The sequence below is a fragment of the Nematolebias whitei genome, chromosome 20 (genome assembly GCF_014905685.2).
Source record: "Nematolebias whitei isolate Nwh7 chromosome 20, NemWhi1, whole genome shotgun sequence".
Taxonomy (NCBI): domain Eukaryota; kingdom Metazoa; phylum Chordata; class Actinopteri; order Cyprinodontiformes; family Rivulidae; genus Nematolebias; species Nematolebias whitei.
This window is the reverse complement of record NC_056517.1, coordinates 25,550,957-25,574,952: the sequence shown is the minus strand read 5'-3', so window position 1 is coordinate 25,574,952 and position 23,996 is coordinate 25,550,957. Positions and strand designations below refer to the sequence as shown.

At 38.4% G+C, this 23,996-nt stretch overlaps 4 protein-coding genes across 4 annotated transcripts in view; 2 read left to right on the top strand and 2 right to left on the bottom strand.

Moving 5' to 3' along the window:
- myom1b (myomesin 1b) overlaps positions 1-7,819 on the bottom strand; it is a gene marked incomplete in the record, with an annotated part of 31,905 nt that extends 24,086 nt beyond the window's left edge. The window contains 7 exon segments of the mRNA XM_037694279.1: positions 157-198; positions 417-505; positions 1,502-1,594; positions 1,743-1,900; positions 4,116-4,290; positions 4,421-4,555; positions 7,738-7,819. Coding sequence (XP_037550207.1) covers positions 157-198; positions 417-505; positions 1,502-1,594; positions 1,743-1,900; positions 4,116-4,290; positions 4,421-4,555; positions 7,738-7,805 — 760 coding nt within the window.
- A 3,755-nt stretch (positions 7,820-11,574) lies between these two features.
- myl12.1 (myosin, light chain 12, genome duplicate 1) lies at positions 11,575-14,892 on the top strand. The gene is made up of 4 exons (XM_037694106.1): positions 11,575-11,666; positions 12,893-13,092; positions 13,925-14,086; positions 14,384-14,892. The coding sequence occupies exons 2-4, from the start codon at positions 12,909-12,911 to the stop codon at positions 14,554-14,556; spliced, it is 519 nt and encodes a 172-aa protein (XP_037550034.1). The 5' UTR covers positions 11,575-11,666; positions 12,893-12,908; the 3' UTR covers positions 14,557-14,892.
- Positions 14,893-16,635: 1,743 nt separating this feature from the next.
- fastkd3 (FAST kinase domains 3) lies at positions 16,636-19,464 on the top strand. The gene is made up of 6 exons (XM_037693815.1): positions 16,636-18,082; positions 18,159-18,244; positions 18,646-18,820; positions 18,905-18,974; positions 19,047-19,161; positions 19,312-19,464. The coding sequence occupies exons 1-6, from the start codon at positions 16,636-16,638 to the stop codon at positions 19,408-19,410; spliced, it is 1,992 nt and encodes a 663-aa protein (XP_037549743.1). The 3' UTR covers positions 19,411-19,464.
- Positions 19,465-19,566: 102 nt separating this feature from the next.
- chmp5b (charged multivesicular body protein 5b) lies at positions 19,567-22,046 on the bottom strand. Its single transcript, XM_037694237.1, has 8 exons — positions 21,885-22,046; positions 21,241-21,345; positions 20,799-20,845; positions 20,616-20,709; positions 20,475-20,546; positions 20,249-20,357; positions 19,960-20,075; positions 19,567-19,882 (listed from the first exon to the last, which is right to left on the bottom strand). Exons 1-8 carry the CDS (start codon positions 21,951-21,953, stop codon positions 19,832-19,834), a joined length of 663 nt encoding a protein of 220 aa, XP_037550165.1. The 5' UTR covers positions 21,954-22,046; the 3' UTR covers positions 19,567-19,831.
- Between the last annotated feature and the right edge of the window lie 1,950 nt (positions 22,047-23,996).

The window sequence follows — 23,996 nt, the reverse complement described above, 5'->3', positions numbered from 1 at the left end:
AAATAAGTATTTTTCTCAATTAACTTCTTTTAATAAATGTTATTGATGCTTTACTTTATTTAGTTTCAGCATTAACCAAAAAAATGCAGGTTTAAACTTGTTTGGAAGTGTTTTACCCTTAACGTCTTGACAAAAACTGACAGCAAATTCACTTACGTCTGGGTGCTGGCAGCGACTCATCAATGTCACCTTTGAACCCTGTGGGAAAAAAGCCACTGTTACTATTTATACTTACAGTGCACAGTATTGTATGACATGTGGGGTGGACTGAATGTACAGTATTTTATTATATGATATGCAACATCACATAAAGCAGCTTTGAATGAACCAAACTTAAAAAAAGTATTTTAAAAGTTATTTCAAATAATTTTGCTATCAGTAAAGTAAGGGTTTTGTTGAGATTTAGTAAAACATACGTTTGACAATGACAGAAGCAAATGCAGACAGTTCTCCTTCTGAGTTCATGGCAGAGACACGATACTGGGCCGTGTCATCAAAATCACATCTGAAAGAGATCATCACCTGATCAATGCTATTAATCAAAATCTGTCATTAAGGATCCACATATATATTATGCCCTTTCCACACCTTAATTACAGCCTCTGCCCCTTGACCATGTTTATAATGCCAACTATGTGGGCCTCAACCCTAAAGCATTCAAAAAATCTGAGCCAGGAATAGTCTGTCAATAAATAGACACCACTGGTGATGTCATTTCCACCAGGTGAAGTGGATCAAAGTAACTGAAAATATCTGATGGGTGAAGGATGGCAGGAACTGAAATAAGCACACCCAAAATTGGAGAACAAACAAAACAGCTTACATAATCTGAGGAATGTTTTTTTCTGAGAGGAACAAATGTGTCTTTTGACATTTACTAGACCACTTCAAGATCTGGGCTATGTAGACATTTACTGTGATTTACCAATAAATACAAGTAATCTGAAAAGTAGATTCAGTGGATGTGTTATTTGGTGCTTACAAGCCTTGTTATTTTTCTTAGATTTGAGTCTGTACTGAATATTTGCAGTTATGTGATGGACTTGAAACATGTCCAGTTTTTAACCTGCCACTGCACAGTGACTGCTGAAGATAGGTACCAATGCTTGCAACCCAGAAAGAAGCGGGTGAAGAAAAGGGATGCATGGATGGACTTTTATAATTTGCCAAAGACAGTCATGGGGCTTAGTGAGGAAAGTAAAGACAGTGTATTTTTAGCGTATCAGTGATTTAATGGTGGTTGTATATTTTTCCATCTTAACTTTCGAAAGCTTCTCCATTTTAACATGATATGTGTAACTTATTATTAGTAACATGACAGGGATTGTATGTCTGAACTTCAATGGCACATCTAAACTCTAGAAATCATACAAGTAAAAATATATAGTTTCATTTCATAAATTAAGTGAACGTGGTTGGTTGGCTGCATATTTTTTTCTAGATCTACAAAAATATTCATGATAATGTCATTAAAACAAGTATTGCATTTAATAAAACTTACTTGTTGATCTCCAGTGAGTGCACATTGTATCTGCTCTCAAGTTTAAACTTGCCAGGGTGGGCAAGAGGGTCAATTGCCACATTGTTTTTGTACCTTGTGATTGATAGAAAAAATGACAAGAGAAAACAGATAAACAGACAGAAATAAAACAGAAAAGATTTGAGGAGTATATAAATGTGAATAAGGAACATTTTGAAAGGAAGAGCAGACTTGTGTTGTAGGTGATATATATATGACGCACCAGATGACCCTGGGGTCAGGCCAGCCGCTGACGGTGCAGTGCAGCCGCACACACTGCTTCTCCCACACGGTGTGGGAGCGAGGTTTAATCACAAACTCTGGGGGGTGCATCAGACTGTCTTCGTTCATGCGCTTGAAGTGTTCCTCGTGCTCATGGATCTAAACATTGCAGATTACAGCACTTAACATAATGTCACATTGTCCCCACTAAACATTTAAACCAAATAAAATAAACATGCCTGCAGTGAAACACAGATTTTTCAGACATAAACACAGATAAGTCCTTGCCTGTTTTTGTTTTGCACATGCAAGACACAGAGTATGCAGTTTCTGCATGCGCTTGAAGCCTTTGTGTTTTCATTATAGTCTATGAATAGCCACAGGGGTGTGTAGTTGTAGTCAGTCCAGATCTAAATATGACAACACCACTGGGACACTACTTCCATGTGTATCAAGAAAAGTAACCTCCTCAAGAATTTGTCACCCACTAGTGAGGCTGTCTGGCAGAAGACAGATAAATGCAGCAAGGGAGGCAATTGTGGCTTCTATGAGGATTGTTAAATGACAGGATGGTACTTCACATAACCACCCATGAACATAAATAACTTCCTCAAGTAAAGTGTTGTAATGCAAACCAATTATTCAAATGCACTCAACTTCTGCTCACTACAATAAAAAGGAAGGAAAATAGTATGCACAAGTTTTGCAAACAAATATCATGTTGAAATTATATATATATATATATATATATATATATATATATATATATATATATATATATATATATATATATATATATATAAGACAATGGGCACCAGTGACCCCCGCGACTCAAAATAGGAAGAAGTGGGTAAAGATAATGGATGGATGGATAGATATAAGACAATAATGGGGTTTTGTAAAAGAGAAGGGTATAGAAGTGTACTAGCAACAAAGTAGATGTTTTATTCCCTTCCACATAAACCAGGTTGACCTGCAGCAATTTTTTCAGCAGATCAAGTCAGTCTCTGGTTTTGTAACCAGATCTGTTTGCTGATTGTTTAAACATGAAAGTAATTCATTAATGTAGTAATAGGGCACTGTCTTAGATACAGTCAATCAATGAGAATATGAAGAAAGTTGTTTGTAACATTGCCAGCCATGAGTGCTTTACAATGATTTCACAGCTGGGATAAGTCTGCAGATATTTGTAAATATGCATCAAATAACTATTTTTACAGCACCTGCATTTGAATAATATGTTCATATTTCTAAAGCAGATAAACAAGTAACTACTGACAAAATGTTGCATAAAGTTGCATAAACCACCCTTTTGGAATTATCTAATGAATCAATGTGCTGTAATTAATTTATTTTCTATCTTTGCAATCTAAAATTTCTCCACTCCAACTCATTCACTTCATATCCACTCACTCACTGAGCTCTGTGACTACCTCCCTTTGGTGGATCAGAAGAGGAACAGCAATGGATCCACAGACTTACCTCTCCCCCCCCCCCCCCCCCCCCCCCCCCCGCCCGCCCACACACACAAACACATGAATGCCAATAGTATAAGCTAATTGAGGACCGTGGTTTTGGTCCCCAGTTGCCAAGGTGTCCCCAAATGACTGGAGTGTGAGATGGTTTAAGTCCCCAAATATAACATAAACAAACTCACACACACACACAAACACATGCGTGCGCGCGCATTATAGTTCAGTCATTTCACACATTACAAATATGCAAAAGCATTTTGGGACTGACTTGAAAGCTTTTTGTGAGACAATCTATAGATGTAGATGCCTCCTCTGTACAGGTAAAAACCTTGACTCAAGACAAACGCTCAAAAATAGTAATCAAGACAATGATTTTTGTTTGTTTGTTTTGATGAATGGGCTGTATATATTTTGGCTGCACCAAAAATCTAGCAAATATAATCCTTTAATAGTCAATATGTTTACTGAATATTTCACTTCTATTGAACAAACACTTATGCTGGATGCCATTTGCTCGTGGAAGACAGAACGTATGAGTTCCAAGGAGTAAATAACAACTGGAATGCCCCCAAAGTCAGATTTAAACTAGGAAATTTAAAGTTTTTTTCACCTATCCTGACCTTAAAATCCAATATGGCTGCCTCACACATAATAAGCAGTGATAGCTGCAACAAAAAACTAGTGATTTGCATCTCTTCAAATAACTATACAAACTATAAAATCGAAAAGTGAACATAACACCAGTGACTGGATGAAAAAACACTGAAGACAAAACATTGTGTGAAATTCAGTTACCAGCTTGTGTTGCTAATCATAGTTAGCCTTGATACTGAACCCAAGCAATGACCATTAGTAGCATTTCTACATTATCATAACTAACACTGAAATTAGAAACTGACCCTTTTACTCATAGAGATGCGCTCAGCTGACTCACGCATGGCCTCCTTCCTGGAAATGACCTCTGACCTCTCCATCTCCAGGCCACTGGTAAACAAATTCCTGCGGGCCATGTATGCAGCAGTGCCTCTCACTCTGGCTTCTTCTGTATCTGATAATCCTGTAGCAAACTCTTGACTATAAGAGTGTCAGCAGAGAGAAGCCAGGGGTGGATTTGGAGAGTAAGACATGTCATTAAAACTAAAATGGCTATAGTATTAGATAACTTTTTTTAATTAACAGCTCTGTGTGGTGAACATTTTGTTACCTTCCCCTGAAGATCGGCACTACGTAGCCAATTATTTGGTTCTCTTTGTCCACAGCCAAGTACGATGGCTTGGCTCTCTTGAGCAAGGGGCTTTCTCTGCTCCCTTCTAGTCCCAAGTGTGCAGACACGTTAAGTCTAAGGCATACAGAACACCATCAGCCTGGCACACAGTGCAATGTATCATAAACATATTGTATGTGAATAAAGGGAAAGGAAGTGAAGATTAGTTGTAGATTAAAAGAAAAAATGTGGAAATGTGTGTTATTGACACAATCTGTCCATTTGCTTGGATGGCATTAATCTGGCCTCCAGTTCTAATGTTAAAAATCTTGGTGTTATTTTTGATCAGGACATGTCTTTTGTCCCCCACATTAAAAACATTACTAGAACTGCCTTCTTCCATCTGCGTAATATCACTAAAATTAGAAACATCTTATCTAAAATGATGCAGAAAAACTGGTCCATGCATTTGTCACGTCTAGACTGGACTATTGTAATGTTTTATTATCTGGTTGTCCAAATACTTCTTTAAAATGTCTTCAGTTGATCAAAAATGCTGCTGTCAGAGTCTTAACTGGAGTTAAAGGGTGATATCATATCGTTCCAGTTTTAGCTTCTCTCCAATGGCTCCCTGTCAAATCCAGAAATGAATTCAAAATCTTACTTCTAACCTACAAAGCTCTCAACAACCTAGCTCCATCTTATATTACAAATCTTATTGTTCATATTTTCCTAACAGAGCACTTTGCTCTCAGACTGCAGGTTTACTTGTGGTTCCTAGAGATTCCAAAAGCAGAATGGGAGGAAGATCTTTCTGTTATCAGGCTCCTCTCTTGTGGAACCAACTTCCAGTTTCTGTCTGTGAGGCTGACACATTATCCAGTTTTAAGACTAGACTTAAGATTTTCCTTTTTGCTAAATCTTATAGTTAGAGTCGGCTTGGGTTTCCTGAGCTGTCTCTTAGTTATGCTGCTATAAGCTTAGACTGCTGGAGGACAAACTGATCACATTTTTTCCACTATGCCACTGTATTTACTTACTCTGCTCAACCTGTTTTGTATTTGTAATTATTTTTTATATCCTTGTCATGTGTTTTTGTCTTTCAGGTTCACCTGCACCTATATCTGGACCTGCCATTCTGTGTTTGTTTGTCTCTCCTTCCTGTCCTCTCAAACCCAGCCGGTCAAAGCAGATGGCCACTTGTCCTGAGCCTGGTTTTGCTGGAGGTTTCTTCCTTTTAAAAGGGAGTGTTTCCTTTCTGCTGTTGCCATTGTGCTTGTTCAGGATGGGAGACTGCAACAAAGTGAAGATTCAACGAGTCTGCTGGTTTCCTTAGATCAAGAACTTAACTTATTGGCTTTTCTATGTATATGAATGTTCCTGTGAAGTGCCCTGAGACAACTTTGTTGTGATTTGGTGCTAAATAAATAAACAAACTGAATTGAATTGTCTGTTTTCTTTGTGTTTCTGTTGTCTTTATTTTCCTTTTCTGCTCCTGGTGTTGTTTCTCTGTTTCCTGCCATTCTTCAACCACACTTCAGCCTGTCATCACTCACACCGGTTGCCAATCAGTAATTATCCCAGGTGCACTCGTCTCTCGCTCTACCTCTGCCTTATTTAAACCTCTCCTGTTCACCACAAAAATGTCTGCTCATTGTTCTGTTCAGCTACAGATGTCCTGGTCCTCCTCTGTCTGTCCTGTGCCTGTTTGCGCCCTGATCTGTCCAGTCGTGTTCTTGTCTGCCTCCTTATCCGCTTATCCGTTTAAGTTTTGCTGCCACGTCAGCTTTTGTTTTTTGTTGTTTTATAAATTACTTTTTAGTTAGTTCCTGCTGTCCTTGCCTGCCTGCATTTGGGTCTAAAGCCAAGGTGCACGATAGTTACTTTGGACCTCTTACAAGAATTGCAACTGGCAAAATAATACATTTTCTTCCATTGCAACACCATCATAGAACAAACTAAAATGCATATCCAAGATTACAATCACTATAGCCAAAAACTTAGTTTCTTTTTTCAATAAAAAAAAAAAACTAACTAAAAATATTAACATTAGAGATGTATAAATTACTCAGCTACTGACTAGAAGCGGTTGATTTTCAGCTTGACCAAGATGACTGGTGACAGGCCAATCTTGTGTTTATCCAGTTTATGAATGCACCATTAATAAGTTGTTTTCTTTTGACTGCTCCCTTCTTCACTGGGTTTAATAGAAAAGGTCAGGGCAGGGAGGTGATGGGGTGGCTGCCCTTATTCTCCTAAATATCTGGGTCAGTGCCCTCTTTGGCTCTGATTGTTTCTTGACTTTCTAGGATTGCGCTTGCAAAACAGGTGATGAAAAAGCTTGTCAAGAGTGGGTTATCCCCTGACATGAAACACGTAGGACCATAAATGCAGCTAATAATGGATTTATCGTAACCACCATGCTGGGTTAATCCTCATAACATCGCAAACCTTCTCTGCTTTCATTCTCCTAACCACATCACAGTTTTGGATGGAGATGAGCTGCTCTACTAACAACTAAGATCTGATGGTGTTAGTGAACTTAAGCCTCCTGACCTGTTCACACCTAACCAAGCTAGTGTGTTCAAAAACTGGTTAGGTTCAACTAGGATCAGTAAACTGTGTGCTTTGCTGTTCTCGAGATATGAAAAGCTCATTGAACTCCACCAAAAAGAATCAGAGACTCAGAAATAAGACAAAATCAATGACTCTACTACTTTTGTTGAAGCAGTTCAGTTGTTTTTGTCATTAAACCTGTATTTTCTTTTGTAAAGTTATGACACATTGAGGCACACAAAACACCTCACAATAAAATTACTCACTTTGGAAACTCTTCCCATTAGTCCAATACCTTCCAATGAACTAACCAGTCAGAAACAACTTATCTGTACTGGGAAGAGCCAAGTGTCCATCCCTATCACTGATTATGTACTCAGTCGTTGCATGCCATGGCGTTTTACTTGTTTGAGGGCGACTGTGTTAAACATGAGAGAGGTATCTTTCAGGCTGCATGCAAAGAGGTTCATGCATGATTCAAAGCATTTTTGAGTTGATATGAGAGCGGTGATCTTCGTGGTGTGAGGGTTCATCAAGGTGAGAACAAACTAAATAAACAGAAGAGTGGTAACTTTGTGTGAAGGAAATATGATCCAACATCTGTGACAAGGAAGTGTTCCAGTGGAGATGATGGAGAGGAACAGCTCTGTTAGGAAGGGGAATGTGTTAGAGAAGTAGTAGGGCCTTCTTGTGACAATTAAGTTGATGATGAGGTTAGGAGGTTCCCATCTTTATCTCCCCTTCCTCCTCCTCCTCCTTACCCCCTGCTCCTGCTGGTGGAGCTGGACGTGCTGCCAGCGAATCTGCTGCTGGACTGGTAGAGTCTCATTTTAGACTCTGCCTCCGAGCTACGGTAGCTACGATCATAGTGGCGATGGTGCTTCTGGTAGAAGGGTATAGATCCAGACATGCTGCAGGCCAACTCCGAGTACGAGCCCCAAGTTTCCTCTTGACTTTCTGTTTGTCATGTTAGTTAGTGTCCACAGAGCGGTTATACAGTTAACTTGATTATCAAAGCTTTGATTTGTACTTTTTCTGCTGAAACGAGAAAACAAGCTTCCACCATGAGAACATAAACATCAACAGTTTCTTTGTCAAAACTTGCAACATCAGAAACGACGACGTAAAATTCAGGCAATCAGGCAATTTCTCAGCATGCTCAGACAGACTTATGCAAGAGTACATCACATAGTACTCTTGTAGTAACCTACTTACCCTGGACTAAATCCCTCAAACTCCAACCTTCAAAGGAAATAAATGATCCAACTCCACTCTTCCAGCTTGATATCCCAGCTAACCCACAGGTAGGTGTGCACAGTGCTGCGGTCTACACAACCAAAATAATGTTGGTCCAGGCCAGAGTGTCCAAGCTGCAGTCACAGCCTTTTAAGGTGAGGGTGGGGATAAATATAGCTGAGAGCAGAGCTGGGGGGTCGAGTCAGCTACAATACTGCAACACATTTATGGCTTATTTTCATTTTTGTTTATCGCCTACCACCAAAGGTTAAAGGTGTCAGATAAAGTTTTTGCCTGTTTCTCTGTTTTACTGTTAGCAAAATATCTCATGAACTAGAGGACGGATTTCAATGAAAGTCTCAGAAAATAATTGTTGGATGCATTTGGAGTCAGACTGATTCAAGATGGTCGCCACATTCAATTGATTTTAACAAATGCAAAAATTGTGGCCACAGTCTATTTTACAAATATTGAACAAAAAGGTTGATGTGGTAGTAGCTGAGAGTCATGTCCATCGCATACGCCGAGCATTAACAGACATAGTAATCTTTTTCTTCTTCTTTCGGCTCTTCTCTCTTCAGGGGTCGCCACAGTGAGTATAGTAATGTGTGAAATTGTGTGTGACATCATTTTTCAGATTTGAATAAAATGCTAGTCTATAATGCTGTCAATTTTCAACATTCATTCATCATCACAGGTTGACCCCAGTGAGCCTCGGGGACTCATTTAGACCTGAGAGACCTGATTTTAACAAAGAGTGATAACAACAGAGGACAACAAAGACAACAATAGACAATCATAAAGGACGCATACAAAGTGAAAATCAAATGGTATTAAAAATGTAACAAAAAAACAGCTAGGTTGTAAGGCAGGGCTATTCAACAAAACTGCTCAGGGGGCCACAGTTTCTGAAAGCCAACAGCTCAGGGGCCGGACATCCAGCGATTAAAGTCATTATGTAAATAAACCAAAGTTTACAATGATCTGTTACCTTTTGTAAATTTGTTTATTTAATTGCATTGAATCATAAATGCAATAAACAGAATACAAAACTCAGAACCAATATATTTATTTATTTATTTATTTTAATGAAGTAGGTCAGATTTAAGTCACCGGCTCGTGGGCCACCAACCTTGTTTTAAAGAAAACTAAAAACATGAACATAAGCTGACATTTATCTAAAACTTATGAAAGGTGGTGGGAGATATGCTGTCTTTCAAATGATGCTAAGATTCATTTTGATTTTTATTCATACAACATGAACAAAATGATTTGTTTCTAGCCTGGTGTTTAAAACTGAAACATTAGTCCTTGGTTCTTCTTTATTCAGTCAGCTTCAATGAAGGGAGTGAAGTCACACAACTCTACTTTTAATGAATGTAGTCAAACCTGAACATAAATATTATATTATATTGTTTTTCCTGTTTGATTGATTGATCCCCATTGTATCCTGATTCATAAATGTTTAAAAAATAATAAATTTCTTCCTGATTTGCTCTTTGCCTGTAGCTCACACTACACCAGCCTTTGTTAACCTTCGAGAGCTTTTGTTCTGGTTTTTACTGGAGTGGCTTCAGCTGTGACTGATGCTAACTTTAGCTATGTTATTGTTCCTCCTTCGCATACAACACATGCCACTTACTGTCTCTGTCACTCTCTCTTTCAGCCTCAGCCTCATTTCTAAAAGCACACAAGTGTCCACAAGAGTCCAGCAGCTTAAATGACAGGTCACCTTTCCTGTTTCAATAAACCACCCAGCAGATCTGATTCAACTGCCAAACATATTTTGTCCTGGAAATTTTTACATTTGGATTTTCTCATGGCACCATTTCACAACATTTCCAAGGCATTTGAGGTTAACATTCCCCATTTCTGATCCACCATAGTTAATGAGCACATGACTGAAATGTTGTGGCAGCCGTGTGAAACGTGAGCCCAATAAGAGATGAGTCCATTATTATAGATAGAAGCCAATGGATGTTATTCAGCGTGGTCATGAAGATAAAGGACAGTTTATGATATACTAAAAGCCAGATGTTGTTATGCTGAGTAAATGCAGGTTAGACTTTTCCAATCAAATAATTATTCTATTGAAAACTTGAGGTATGCTTGTGCCCACTTGCTCAGATAACAACAAAGTCCATGCTCAATAATCCAGGGAATAATGTTGTAACAATTAGTCATCATTACCCCTAAAATTGATAAACGGTGCCAAAACAGCCAAACCAGAAGTGTAAACTCAGACAAGAAGACATCCTGTGTAATGTGGAGTGGCTTTTATATGTGGCACATAAAAATACTCACTGAAATTATAGACACATCCAGAGATATTTTTTCAATGTCATGTGTCCTTAATGAAGCAGCACCTTCTAGTGGTTAAATCTAGCACAGCGATTTCTTAGAAATGTAAATAATTGTTCTCTCCAGTTTTATGTCTCATAAAAATTAAAAAAATCTTATTATTTTCTCTAAAAATACACAAGTTGAAACCAAAGCACTTGTTGACTTGTGGTGTTATTTAAATGTAAAACATAAAAACCCTGCTTAAAAATAGTTATTTTGAGAACAATGTCCTGCTGTGAGAGTGGCTGGACTAATGGACATTAAAGACAGATGAGACTTGTTTTAACCAGTGAGTCAGCAACAATGATTGCAGAGCCAACTGTTGTCTAGCTCATCCTTGACAGTCAGTATCTATAATTATCCGCCCTATTAACATTTTCCCTATTTATTGTTTAATTGGGGTTCAATTTGTATTTGAAGTACAGTACACAACAAAGAACTCTAAACAAGCTTTGAAATTTGTATTTAAGTAAAGTATTAATAAATATTTATACCAGTAATGATTGTGAGTTACAAATATCCTTTAAAAGAGTTTTAATTTGACAAAATAATAGTAAATTATATTTAAAAAGTATAATAGTTTTTCAAATCAACATTATAAACGTTTGTTTGGTAATTTATAAATGAAGAAATAAGGATGTAATACCATGTAATGTTTCAGTGTTTCTTTTAATGCCTATTTCTCTACAAAAACCTTGAATTAATTGAAGGTATTGCGAAAGACAAAAAAAAGAGGAGATTCTTTCAGGCCTTAAAAGGACATATCCAAGAGCGTCTACGCAGGCAGGGAGCGTTAGAGAATAGTCCATTTATTCCTCCGGGTGTGTTATGGTACACCATGTCTCTTAATACGCATGATCTATAAATAATTATGTCACAATACAAACTAAATGTCATAATTGTAATAATTTTTATACAAATATAAAATTAACCTTTTCTTGAAAAAAAATTAACAAGTGGAAATAGTTGAATATTCAGCGCATCCACCCCTATTTTACGAAGTTGGTTTGCTCCGGTGTTTTGCACGGAACCTATAACACCACCAGGAAGTGAAGGGCGGTGGTTGAGGAACGAAGAGGGTTATTAGCCAAAAAACAACTTGTTTTGTGAGGTAAGACATTATTATAACCATATTATCTTTGTTATTTAACTTCATTAAAAATATTAATGTATATATAAAACTTCGTCGAGCTCGCTATTTCAGATTTATAAGTAAAAACATGCGCACCGTTTTCAGTGCCTTGAAAAACAGTTAGCTAATCGGCTAATCTGTCGGTCACTTTTTTTTAAATTGTTTTATTTATTTATATCAATCGAGTACTGTGCTTCCTACTTATAAGTTATTTTTTCCACTTCGTGTCTGTGTTATATTTGTCTCACTGAGTGCTACTTTCTGTTCATCGTTTGTTGTTCCAGATAGGCCGCAAACCACAACAGGCTAACAGGTTTTTCAAACAGTAATTGTTTAGCAAAGGGCGTAGCGCTGGTAAATGTTGAGTTTCTGTTGTACAGGTATTTACAGACTACGACCTGGTTAACGTGCTTTACAAGAAGGATACTAGGTGTAGAAATGTATGTATTGCTTCTGTTTAAATTAGGTATGTAATATGACAAAAAGTACAGGAAGCTGAAGTCTAGATTGTTGGATCAATATTTTGTGTAAAGCATTTGAGCTATCTGAATCCTCTCAAACTCGAGTGTCAGCATGATGTCTACTTTCTGAACATTTCCAGATAAGGGCATCTGTCCTCAGATCAGTAATTTGCCTCTTTGGTGAAGGCGATGAGCTGACCAACCTAGAAAAAGTTGAGGAACATTTCCATTTTTAGCTGTGAGACACCGCTCTGGGGATTTGGAGTAAATTACGCTGCCACAAAATCTATGAGCTACAGCATGATCTAGTTTATATTTAATTATTGCCTTCTTTTAAGGGCATCTGCATTTTAAAATCATGTTTTGTTCCTCGTGTATGGTGATATTAATAAAATTGTGTGTGCATAAAGTAATGTAATAAGTTGCTTTTCTCATCTATCCACAAAAATGTTCACTTCAATTCCTGAAACCCTGCATTTACAGTGGGTGTCTTTCAAATACTTATTTGTAGGATGACCTAGATGGAGCTTTGATGATCAGTTTGAGAACATTGTCATTAATTTATGTAATTAAATTTTTTTTTATTGTCATTTATAAATGTAAAAGTTGGTAGCACTGCTAATTAGAAATCAGTAACTTAGTCACAAATAATGCTTAAATGTTTGCCTTTCAGACTGTGCTCCATCGTCACCTTGTTCTTTGGCACCAGACTGAATGACATGTTTCTCGTTTTTACTTCCATAGAAATAAAACCTTCACAATGTCTAGCAAAAGGGCTAAGGGAAAGACCACAAAGAAGCGCCCTCAGCGCGCCACGTCCAATGTCTTTGCCATGTTTGACCAGTCCCAAATTCAGGAGTTCAAGGAGGCCTTCAACATGATCGATCAGAACCGTGATGGGTTTGTCGACAAAGAGGACCTTCACGACATGCTTGCCTCATTGGGTGAGTAAAGCTCTTTTATGAAGTGGTTAAAAACTTGTCTAGCTTTTTGGGTGGAATGGGAATATGTTCATGTGTCAAATAACAGTGGTTTGTCAGCTCTGGTTGCCATTAAAACAAATCCAACATTTGGATGCAGATGGTAATTGTTATTAGCAGGAGTGTTCACACCTCAGGTGTTCTTTTACAGTAGATGATTGGATGAGAGATGAGACGAGCTCACTAGTCACAGCAGTTTATACAGAGGCAGAAAACTGACAGCATCAACAAATGCCTTTGTTGGAAAGCAGTCCAAACATGGTTGTGTTGACATTTCACCTCAGCCTAAGATTAAATAAACTCAAATGTCTCAGTGTCACAAGTTTGAGAAATTGATCCAAATGGCTGGTTGGGTCGAGCGTAACTGTTGTAGCTCCATTTCTGGGTTTGTACCTCTCAGCACAGAGTGCATGCATCCAGCTACTGGCAATGAGAGAGGATTTTATTGGCATTGCTTGACTGGACTCCTACATTAAAACAGTTTTTAAAATCACAACGTTTGTTGTAATAAAAAAAGTATGGATGGCATCAGAATTTTGTATGAACAGATTTCATTTTCTATCATTTGTTACCGTCATTTTGCAATATAGCGGCTGTAACTGAAGCTCTACGTTTGAAATGGAACTTCTGGCTTCTCTGGATATTGGTGTAATAAAACTAGTTTAAAGTACTGAATCAAGTGGAAAAGTTCTGCAGGCAGATAAAACATGCAGACGGCATAAAGTGCTTCATGCAAAATGTCTCCTAAAGATCAGTTCATATTAAATAGTTCCCTTAAATGAGCTTTCTTTTTAAGGGAAAAATCCTAGTGACGACTACCTGGAGACCATGATGACGGAGGCTCCTGGGCCAATCAACTTCACCATGTTCCTGACCATGTTTGGAGAGAAGCTCAATGGCACAGACCCTGAGGATGTGATAAGAAATGCATTTGCTTGCTTCGATGAGGAGGGGACAGGTAAATTTGGATTAACATGTAAACCTACCTTCCAACATGTCAGATCAGTTCAGATCCTGGCTGTGTACAGAAGAGCCTCAAAGTAAAGTGTTTATTCTAGGTTTTAATGCTTATTTACATTGTGTAATTCTTAACTCTGTCCAAAACACTTTAAATTGACACAAACGGTAAAACTAAGTTTACTTCAAACCTTTTCTGTTTTGTGTATTGTTTCCTCAATGACAGAATTGTTTAATGCAAATGAAAACATTTTGTTTTTCTGTTTTTTTTTTTTTTTTTATCTGACCTTAAATGTAGGTTTCATTCAGGAGGATTATCTCAGAGAGCTGCTCACAACAATGGGTGACCGGTTTACAGACGAGGAAGTAGACGAGCTCTTCAGGGAAGCCCCCATTGACAAGAAGAGTAACTTCAACTACGTGGAGTTCACTCGCATCCTAAAGCACGGTGCCAAGGATAAGGATGATTAAACACAACTTGCACAATGCTGCGGCCCCCCACCACCACCACCTCCTTCACTCAGCTAGATCACCGTGCTGCATGTTTCAGCTTTCCTGAAAAGACCCGATTCTGAACAAACCAAAGCAATAAATATTCACTTTTGCTGTGAACTTTGAGTTTTTAAAATCTCGTAAAAATATAAAGTGGCAGGATTTTAGAAGCTTCGAGGGAGGGATATGACTTTGCAGTTCGTGCGATCGTGTTTAGCTAAATTTTTACATTTTATATTATAAACTTTTGAAATAAATCACACTGTCTGTATTTTGCTGACAGTTTACCTCCCATAAACGACACGTGTAACAAAAGTTGCATTATGCTGTCTTTTTTTTTCTGGTGTCAAACATATTTTTGTACATTAACTTTTCTCTGGAGTTCGTCTTGGCTCCGCTGGATTCATTCATGTTCTGACTTGCTGTCTGGTAAATGGTGGTTGAGATAGAACATACTTTACATCTCTTTCATTTCATCTTAGATAAACATGCAAATGCCTTTTGAGCTGTGGAGTTATGTCTGAAGCTTCAGTAAAGTTTTTTTTTTTTTTTATCTAACGGATGTGTAGACATTGTAATTAAAGGCAAAAACGACCAAAGCAATGACCACATTCAGTTCCAGTTTATTGCAGTCACAACTCTTTCAGCTTTATTTTTACGTAGGCACAGTTTAGAAAAGTCTTTTCCACAATACTTCAAAACATTTAGTACGTTCACACACGGCAACACTACAAATGTGCAAAATGACGATTTTTAAATTATAAAAACTAGTCAACGGTTTGTCGCACTTGTCAATCGTTATGCAAATGTGCAAAATCCAAAGTACTTCGCGTTTTTCATGATTACCACATATGTAATCGAGTCAATCAACATGGAAGTTGGTAGTAAATATATTCCTGTAAGACAGGCAAACACTTAAAAAGGTGTAGCATTCCTTCAAATATCAATTTCTGTCAAATTGCCCAACTTGCATCCAATTTTGTGCCAGGTGGTTATAAACTATGGCCTGTGTGTATGCTTTGTTTCTCACAGAAGTAACTTCCTTTGTCATCCTCACTTCTTTCATTAGGTGAGAACAGGTGAACTCCCCAGCTGCCACCAAAGTGCTTATATACATATGTTGTGCACTTTTAATTAAGCGTGTATGTTTTGCACACTTGGGGGATGTGTAATCACTTGATTCATAGGGATGGTCTTTTGAAAAAAGCGTTGTTTTGAAAGGGCAAGATGGGATTTTTTTCTTTTCTTCTAAAATAGATAAATGTGTTTAACCTAACATGGATGTTTTTTTTGGGGGAAAAAAATAAATTACGTAATCATATCTACCGTATTTGGTCAATTTAGATCTAGTTATGCAGCGTTTGGATGACTGCATTATAGAGTGAAGATTGCGTTGTATCGCCCCCTAGTGTTTAAAAATAAAGTATCTTCAGTGTCTTCAAAATATATAGGGATTTCATATTATGCACGATTGTCAAATTGGCTACTTGGTATGCAGACTACTGATGCTCATTTTTATAAAATACTAAATTGTATGTTTTTTTTGTTTTTTTTTTGTTGGTTTTTTTGCTATCGTCTCAAGTTTAGGTTTCTGGGAAAATTGGATCGCGTTTGAAAAAAAAAAATTTTTCCGAGGTGACTTGAACGCCACACACGCCTACAACAACATTGTTAGCATTTTGCTGCCAAGTGCTGCTTTGACCCTGCAGCAGTCAGAAGGTACAAGTAAATGGGAATTTCATGTTTTTAATTTAGATCTAGACTTTTTTTTTATGTTTTTTAGTAAAAATGTCCGTCCTACATGCCTATAACGGCAACATGACTTTTAAGATAGGAAGTTGTCAGCTAAATTAGCTAATGTAGAGAAGCTACTAGCTTAGCTACAGCAGCCGTCAAAATGAGTTGAGACTAGTAGCGGTAGAGCATTGGAGCCCTCTCTGTGCTGCTCCTTGTATTTATTCTCTTTGCTCATAAACAGTTTACATGTCTGTTTAAAGTTAACTAAGCTTAAAGCTAACTTCTTGTGTTTTAGCTGGAACCGAGAAGTCCTGGACCAGCATGGCTCTGAAACTATTTCAGAGGTTTCCTCTGCTTGGCCAGTTCAGGATTCGTTATGTTGGACCTTTTTGTCCCATGAGACTCGTCACCAGCAGTCCGGGCCACTCCTCGTGTGTGGCTTGCCTGTGCACTTCAGCCAGACGGTGTATCCAGAGACACGGCTGCAGGAAGCTCCAACAGGACTGCGGAGCCATTCAGAACACAATAAGGGAACCCTCGATCTTCCCCAGCAGCTCTGTAGGACTCCACGGATACTCAGCCCCTCGGTTCTGTTTGACCCAGCTGCACCAGCCCTCAGCTGCTGATGAGCAGGGTTTCCAGCAGGGTCTGCAGGCATGTTCCTCCTCGAGGCAGGTCTTCAAACTGCTGGGCTCAGTGGAGATCATATCAGACACCATGGCTGTTGCAGCTCTTCACCGTGTAGCCGACATGGAGCAGGCTGGCACTGCTCTGAGAGATCCAACAGTGCTGGAAAACGACACTATCCGTGCCTTGTGCTTCCAGTTAGAGCAGGACACTGAGAGGCTCACTGACGCTGGGTTGGTGTCAGCTCTTTTAGCCTGCACACGCCTCTTCTTGGATCCATGGAGCACACTAATAATGCGGCTGGTGTCAGAAAGCCAGGACCGGTTGGACAGGGGGCTGATGACTGTTGGACAGCTGTGCACCCTGGGCCAGGTGATGCTGGCCATGGAAGGTCCAGGCTCTTCGGTGCTGGAGCAGGCGATAAAGCAAATTCAGAAGCAGGAGCCTGCCCAGTGGAGTCTTCCAGAACTTGTTTCTGTTTATAAGCTTTTGCAAGGCTGTGTGGGTGAAGAAGGAAAATACAGAGACTTATTGAACGCCATGCACGCCCACGCTGTAACAGTCACCTCCCGAATGGATCCCTCTGCTGTCAGTGGGATAGTAAGTTCTCTCATTACCCTGAATCAGATTCAAGCCGTGCCTCTTGTAATCGGTTTGTGTAAGCAAGCTGTTCGACATGTACCTCACTTCAGCGATCAGGAGCTCACCCATGTCCTGGGTGCGCTAATTCATTTTGGTCAAAGTGATCATTACTTTGTGGATGCGTTGGAGAAGCATGTACCTACAGTGGCCTTCACCTCTCATCCGGAGACAGTATCTAAGGTGGCGCAGTTCTTTGGCCACAGGAACATCCTGTCCCCTGCTGTCTTCGACGCTGTTGCTGAGAGCTTTATGAACCGAGCAGACAGCTACAGCACCAGCCAAATAACCAGGCAGATTGCAGCTTTTGGGAAGCTGGGTTACCTCCCACCCAATGCAAGCCAGTTGTTCGGGAAAGTGGAAACCATCCTGCACACTCGTTTTTCACAATTTCAGCCGGAAACGCTGCTCAACTTGCTGCACGCTTGCACCCTTGTGGGAAGGTTCCCTGTCAATTTTTTATCCAAAGTTTTTGTGAGTTATTTCCTGCTGCAAATTCAAGGTGAAACACTTCGTCACTCACACAGTGTCTTTATGATGCCATGCAAAAACAATTTTTAAAATGTATTTTGCCGCAGGTCAGGATACAGTAATTAAAGAGGCTGTTCTGGCACAGTTAACTCAGCTCTACATGACGGTGAAGTTGGAATGTCCCTTTTATGAGGTAATTGAAGGGTTGAATACTTTATGACAAAAGAACCATGTCTGAAACCTGAATACACACCTTGTGGTTTAAAGTCATTGGTGTGTGATGTCCTTTTCGCTTGAGGGGTTTAAAACATGCATTTTTTTTTTCTTAGTGTGCTTTTGTTTTTAATAATTCACAGAATACAGCTGTTGACTTGCGGATTTTATTCATGTTATTTCATATGGAATCGCAAATTTAGGGTTTATGCCGTTAATATCTAAGAACTACTGTCATTTGGCTTTTTCAGCTGTAGTTTCAAAACGGCATATCTTTAAGTTCATACTTTTTAAAGTGTTGCACTGATACAAGTTTAACTAGTGACTGATAGAAATCTTTTATTCTCTATGTTGTGCTTTGTGTTCTTCCCCTTCCATCAGGGTCCACACTTTCTTCCAAAGTATCGTGTCAAATCTTTCCTTACATCTGGTCACTCTCTGGAGACACCAGTCAATCCACATCTGTACAACTCTGTCAAAGCAGGACTGGTGGATTTACTCAGGGATCCTTCATACTTTGGATCCAAAGTTCTGACGCCATACTGTTATACAATCGGTATCACGTCCTTGTTGTTTCTCATCTCGCCTAAAGTCAGTCAAGTTTATCTTTGTGGGTTCTAACGTGTAATTGTTGTCGTAGATGTGGAGATAAAACTTGATGAAGAGGGATTTATTTTGCCTGCCTGTCAAACTGATGATGTGTACAAAAGGTAAGCTTTAACTTGTTACACAGGATCTAGAGGTAAATAAGTGTAAGGGCATCAATCACCGATTTGTTGCAGGATGGCTCTTTGTATTGACGGACAAAAGAGGTTCACTACAAACGTCACGCAGCTTCTTGGAAAAGAGGCCATCAAGCAGCGACACCTGCGACTGCTGGGATATGAAGTTGTGCAGGTTAGACTCTAACCATCACCAATATCATACCATCTCCAGTAAGGTTTAATGTGTAGTTTAGATGGCTAAATCTTGACCTGAAAATATCAGTGCTGTCTTATCAGTCTTTTTAAAGACATCTAATATTTTTGCTTTTTTTTAATTTTATAGATTCCTTTCTATGAATTTGAAAAACTGCACAACAAGACCAGTGTGGAAATGTATCTACACCAAAAGATCTTCCCTCACACCTACAGGCTCAGCTGGTGATGAGAAAAATGAAGTTCGGGTTCTTATCGTGTAATAAAATAAATATTTATTTTTTAGCAAATGATCGTGAAGTTATTGATTCTGAACTGCAACAAGTTTAACTCAAAGTGGCCTTTTAGACAAGTTTTGAAGGACTTTATTATCACACAGTTATGCATCGTTTGAAAAATATAATTTATTGTTTACTGTTTCAGAAACTGTACAAAGTTAAAAGGACCCAGATTTCAACCACCGTTCAAGCTGAGAACTTCAGCAAAAGAAAAACAATCTTTGAGTTGAGTGGCCTGATTTAACATTTTATCATTCATTGGGCAGAAGATGCTTTGGTTTTCATGGCTGCACTTAGAGGCCAGGAGTGTCAGTTGGAGCAATACAAAAAAAAAGGCTATGATACATGTAAAACTAACGGGTAAAATGATCCTTATGTAGCAGGAATTTGAGGAAGGCCAAACTCATCCACCAGGACCCCATCCTGAAACAAGAATCATTTAAATGATGATTTGAACAGATGTGTTGAGACCGATTAGAAAACTTTGAAATCTTATATACCCGGTTGGTTGACTTGTCACCAGGCACGCCCTCCGGGATGGAGGGAGCAGTCGCAGCCTCATCCAGGTAGGAGCTGTCATCATCCAGGAGGAGCTCGTCTCCCAGGGCGTCCAGCTCTGAGGACACAACAGATGACAGAAAGTTTTAGCCATTTTTTCCACCATTCACATGAAGTCCTATAATGTTCATGTAGACAGGAGTTCTGTACTAGAGTGGTGTAAAATCAAGTCCACAAATTAGAAATGTAATCCAAGATCATGTTGAGACCAAGCACAGTTTGTTTTATCACCTGCTTCCAAGTCGTCGTCATCAATTTCTGGAGTGCCGTAGCTCCTGCTGAGGGCCTCCTGGATCTCATTGGCATCTTCCATCATGTCCTCAAGCTGATCGTGCATGTCCTTAAAAAAAAAAAAGATGGAAAACAAAATTTCACTTTGCCTTTTATGATTTTTTTTTTTTTAAATCACTACATTTTATTAAGTAAACTTATTTAAAAAAATATAAAAAGGAAAAACCTCAATCTTATCAATTTTCACATTCTTGTACGCTTTCTTCATGTCTTTGAGGCCGACTTTCATGGCATCAACCTGCGAACATAAAGAGTTAACTCAGACTTTATTTGTCAGTTGCTCGATCCACGGTGTTGCATCTCTTACTGTGGTTTTAGTGTCCTTGAGGTTTTGGATTGTGTAGTTCGCTTGTTCCATGTTGAAAGACTGCTGCATGAGATTATCTCTCTGACCCTCATACCTGGAAAGTTGGTGAAAACAAAAAGGTTCAGGAAAACAGGTCATGAGTTTGATTAAATAACTAAATCAAACCAATATAAAACCACTTACATTCTTTTCTGCTTCAGAACTCTCATTGCCTTTTGCTTCACCATGTTCTAGAGAAGAGTCCCATTAATTTTCATCACTAGTTACAATTGTTTAATATTAATCATAATCAAACTACATAATTAAATTAATACCAATTATGTATGCATAACTAAATTAAAAAAAAATAACTACAAAAGGATCAGTGGCACTTCTTTGCATGAAATTCCTTCATCTGCCATTCATAACCAAATCATAGACGACTATGCATTTAATATTTGGTCAGGTTTGTAGACAGACTTGCTCATATTTCCCACAATTAGATGTAAAAAACGTTATTTTCATGTGCAGGTGCAAAAAGCTTCTGGAGCGTGTCATCGATTTAGGCAAGTAAATATGAGTTTTGATTGATCCAAAAAAAGAAAATACAGGTATTTTTGTCGTAACATCTTAGAAAAGGTCTCACCTTCGAGGGCCCATCTCTCATCTTTTTCATTTGATCTTTGTATTTGACAAGTTCAAGATCTAGTCTGGCGATTTTCTTGTCAATGGACTCCGCCCGAGAATCAACCTGCAAACAAAAAAAACAAGACATTAATGTGGAGATGATTATTTTACCTGAAACACTGTCATGCACGTGTAAAGAGCCAGTATCCAGGTCATTATTAGGGAGCTAAACATGCTTGGCTATATTGCTTTCCACTTCCGCTTCTGTCAGTCAGAGCTCTGCGCAGACGCAACAAACCAGAACAACCGGTTTAGTTCCCACAAAATAAGACATTTTACTTCTATTTAGTGGTCGAAGTGCAGGAATTGTTACATCACGTTACGCCGAGTCATTGCCCGAACACAATCAGGGACATTTGTGTTCAAATCTTATTTATCAACTAACCCCGAATACATGAATGTATACAACATTTTCCGCGATAAAATAGCTTACTTGTTTCTTAATGAAAAGAATACAAAGACACCACAGTGTGACAAATCCAGAGTTAAATGTGTCACGCTGTGGTTAGTTTTCTCTGTGTGAGTTTGGCTAGCAGTTAGCCAGGATCCGTGTTTTGTTTACTTGTTCAACACCGAAAAAGGTCGAGTCAAAATAAAACTTACGCTTCCTATGCAGTCCGTCAGGTTCGGTGGTGGACCTTTGGCTTTACTTTGGCCGAAAATACGATTCATCTCGGCGAAACTAGGGCTTAAAATGCCAAAGAAAAGCTACGTTAGTTGACTGTTACACAGCCCGCAGTTAAGATGAAGGAAACACCCGGAAAAGCCTGTGATGACGTCAGGAACATCACATGATCGTTGCTCATTTAAGCCACGCCCTTTCCAACACCCTTTTCTTATTTTTCTCCCTTTAAAAATCTTTATTTTTTTTTACTTTGCTTCGTTTTGAATCTGAATTATTTTTATCACACTATTTCTTTATCATATTCCCATTGAGTCACGGGGACTCATTTACAAGAGAGACCTGTTTTTAACAAAGGATAACAACAGTAGGCAAAAAAAAAAAAGAAGTAGACAATCATAAAAATGCATATAAATTGAGAGAAATAAATGAAATAAAATGATATAAAAAAAGAAAGAAAAACAGCTAGATTGTAAAGCGGTGTAGAAAACTACAAACAGGAACATGTCTGCATTGGTTTCTGCCAGGAACTTAACAGATGTTTGAAGCCACTTAGAGAGGTCAAGGTTGAGAGCTTCAGATCTTCTTAATGTAATGCAATGTTGCTTTGATTGATTGATTTTCATTGTTAAGCACTTTGGAAAAAAAGCTGCTGTTTTCAAATGTGCTTTATAAATAAATTTGACTTGATCCGACTTGGTTTCAGGTGCTTCCAGAACCTTTTGTACCAAAATCACCACATGAATTCTCACAATTATGTCACTTAATTTCTGACATGATCTTATTTTGTAAAGATTTGTACAGCTGCAACCATTTGCCTTTTGAGCCAAAGATCATGTTTTTACGCCAGGTGTCCTCCCAAGCACAGACCACCGAGCTACCACAGCCCTCTGTGTGGAGTAGATGGCAGTTAAGGGCCTTGCTCAGGGGCTCAGAGTGGGGTAAATGAGGGTGGAGGCAGATGTGGGTGCTTCACCTATCACACTCACATTTTGATTTTGACGGTTCGGGGAGTTGAACCAGCAACCTTCCTATAACAGGCTTGCCTTCTCTAACCTCTGCGCCACCACTCCCCCTTGAGCTAAATATATTAATGATGCAATTCTCGATAAAATAAAATAGACAAAGCACAAAAGAATGAAGACCGCTGACTGAATGCTTTATTTTATTCGCTAGTGTTTATAAATTTGTGTTTCATCAAACTGCTGACATGGTGCACAAAAAAGCTGCAGAATGTAAATTTTTACTTCACAATCAATATAAAATTCACAGGATGTCTGACAATAAAATGCAAAATAAAAACAAAAAAACTGTTCAATGTAAAACTTGTTCCTCGTTAGTTTTTGTGAATATGAATCCCACGGTAGAAAAATGAACCACGACAATAATTGGGGTCACAATTAATTTCAAAAGTTTAAGTTAACAGCTTTTCAGTCTGTGGCCACTATTTGTAAAACTTAAAGTTGAAAAATTAATAAAAAATTAGCAGTAAAGTTGTGGGATTATTTGTTGTTTTTAATGCACTAATACTGCCGTCATAAATGTGGCTGGCATTTCAATAATTATAAAAATTCAATGCAACATATTTCAATCATTACACTTTCAGTCCTGTTGGTGGAGCAGCTGGCTTACATTTCCTCTAACGCTCACATTCATTATTCCCAAAAGGTTGGCTGAAATAAACCACTATGAATAAAATGCTTTTGGTTTTCCAAATGGAATATTAAATAATTATTAAGAGGTGAAAAAGCAGAATCATAGAGGAGATTGCTGATTATTCAACCACATGAGTTTGAAATCTAACAACAATATGAGCTTGTCACTTCAAGAAGAAAGCACAAGTGGAGATTTATTAAAAACTTGATTCAATATTAAGAAAATCACAGACAGGATCAGTACATGAACGACAGCAGACAACGTTCAACAGATCCAAAGAGAGCACAGAAAAGATAGAAACAGAATGCATCAGTCACAGTGTAGAACAATGTCCCTGTTTAACGTCACAGAGCAGCTTTCTTTACTGTTCTGCAACCAGAGAATTAAAAGCAAAAACTTTACTTAACATTTCCAAATGAGATGAGTGCGTCTTTGCA

Coding starts and splice junctions, on each gene's coding strand:
- myl12.1 (XM_037694106.1), top strand. CDS start 12,909: ATGTCTAGCAAAAGGGCTAAGGGAAAGACCACAAAGAAGCGCCCTCAG. Junction 13,093..13,924: donor CGACATGCTTGCCTCATTGG/GTGAGTAAAGCT, acceptor TTTCTTTTTAAG/GGAAAAATCCTAGTGACGAC. Junction 14,087..14,383: donor CTTCGATGAGGAGGGGACAG/GTAAATTTGGAT, acceptor CCTTAAATGTAG/GTTTCATTCAGGAGGATTAT.
- fastkd3 (XM_037693815.1), top strand. CDS start 16,636: ATGGCTCTGAAACTATTTCAGAGGTTTCCTCTGCTTGGCCAGTTCAGG. Junction 18,083..18,158: donor TTTCCTGCTGCAAATTCAAG/GTGAAACACTTC, acceptor ATTTTGCCGCAG/GTCAGGATACAGTAATTAAA. Junction 18,975..19,046: donor ACTGATGATGTGTACAAAAG/GTAAGCTTTAAC, acceptor GATTTGTTGCAG/GATGGCTCTTTGTATTGACG.
- chmp5b (XM_037694237.1), bottom strand. CDS start 21,953: ATGAATCGTATTTTCGGCCAAAGTAAAGCCAAAGGTCCACCACCGAAC. Junction 20,547..20,615: donor TCAAGGACACTAAAACCACA/GTAAGAGATGCA, acceptor TTATGTTCGCAG/GTTGATGCCATGAAAGTCGG. Junction 20,358..20,474: donor TGAAAATTGATAAGATTGAG/GTTTTTCCTTTT, acceptor TTTTTTTTTAAG/GACATGCACGATCAGCTTGA.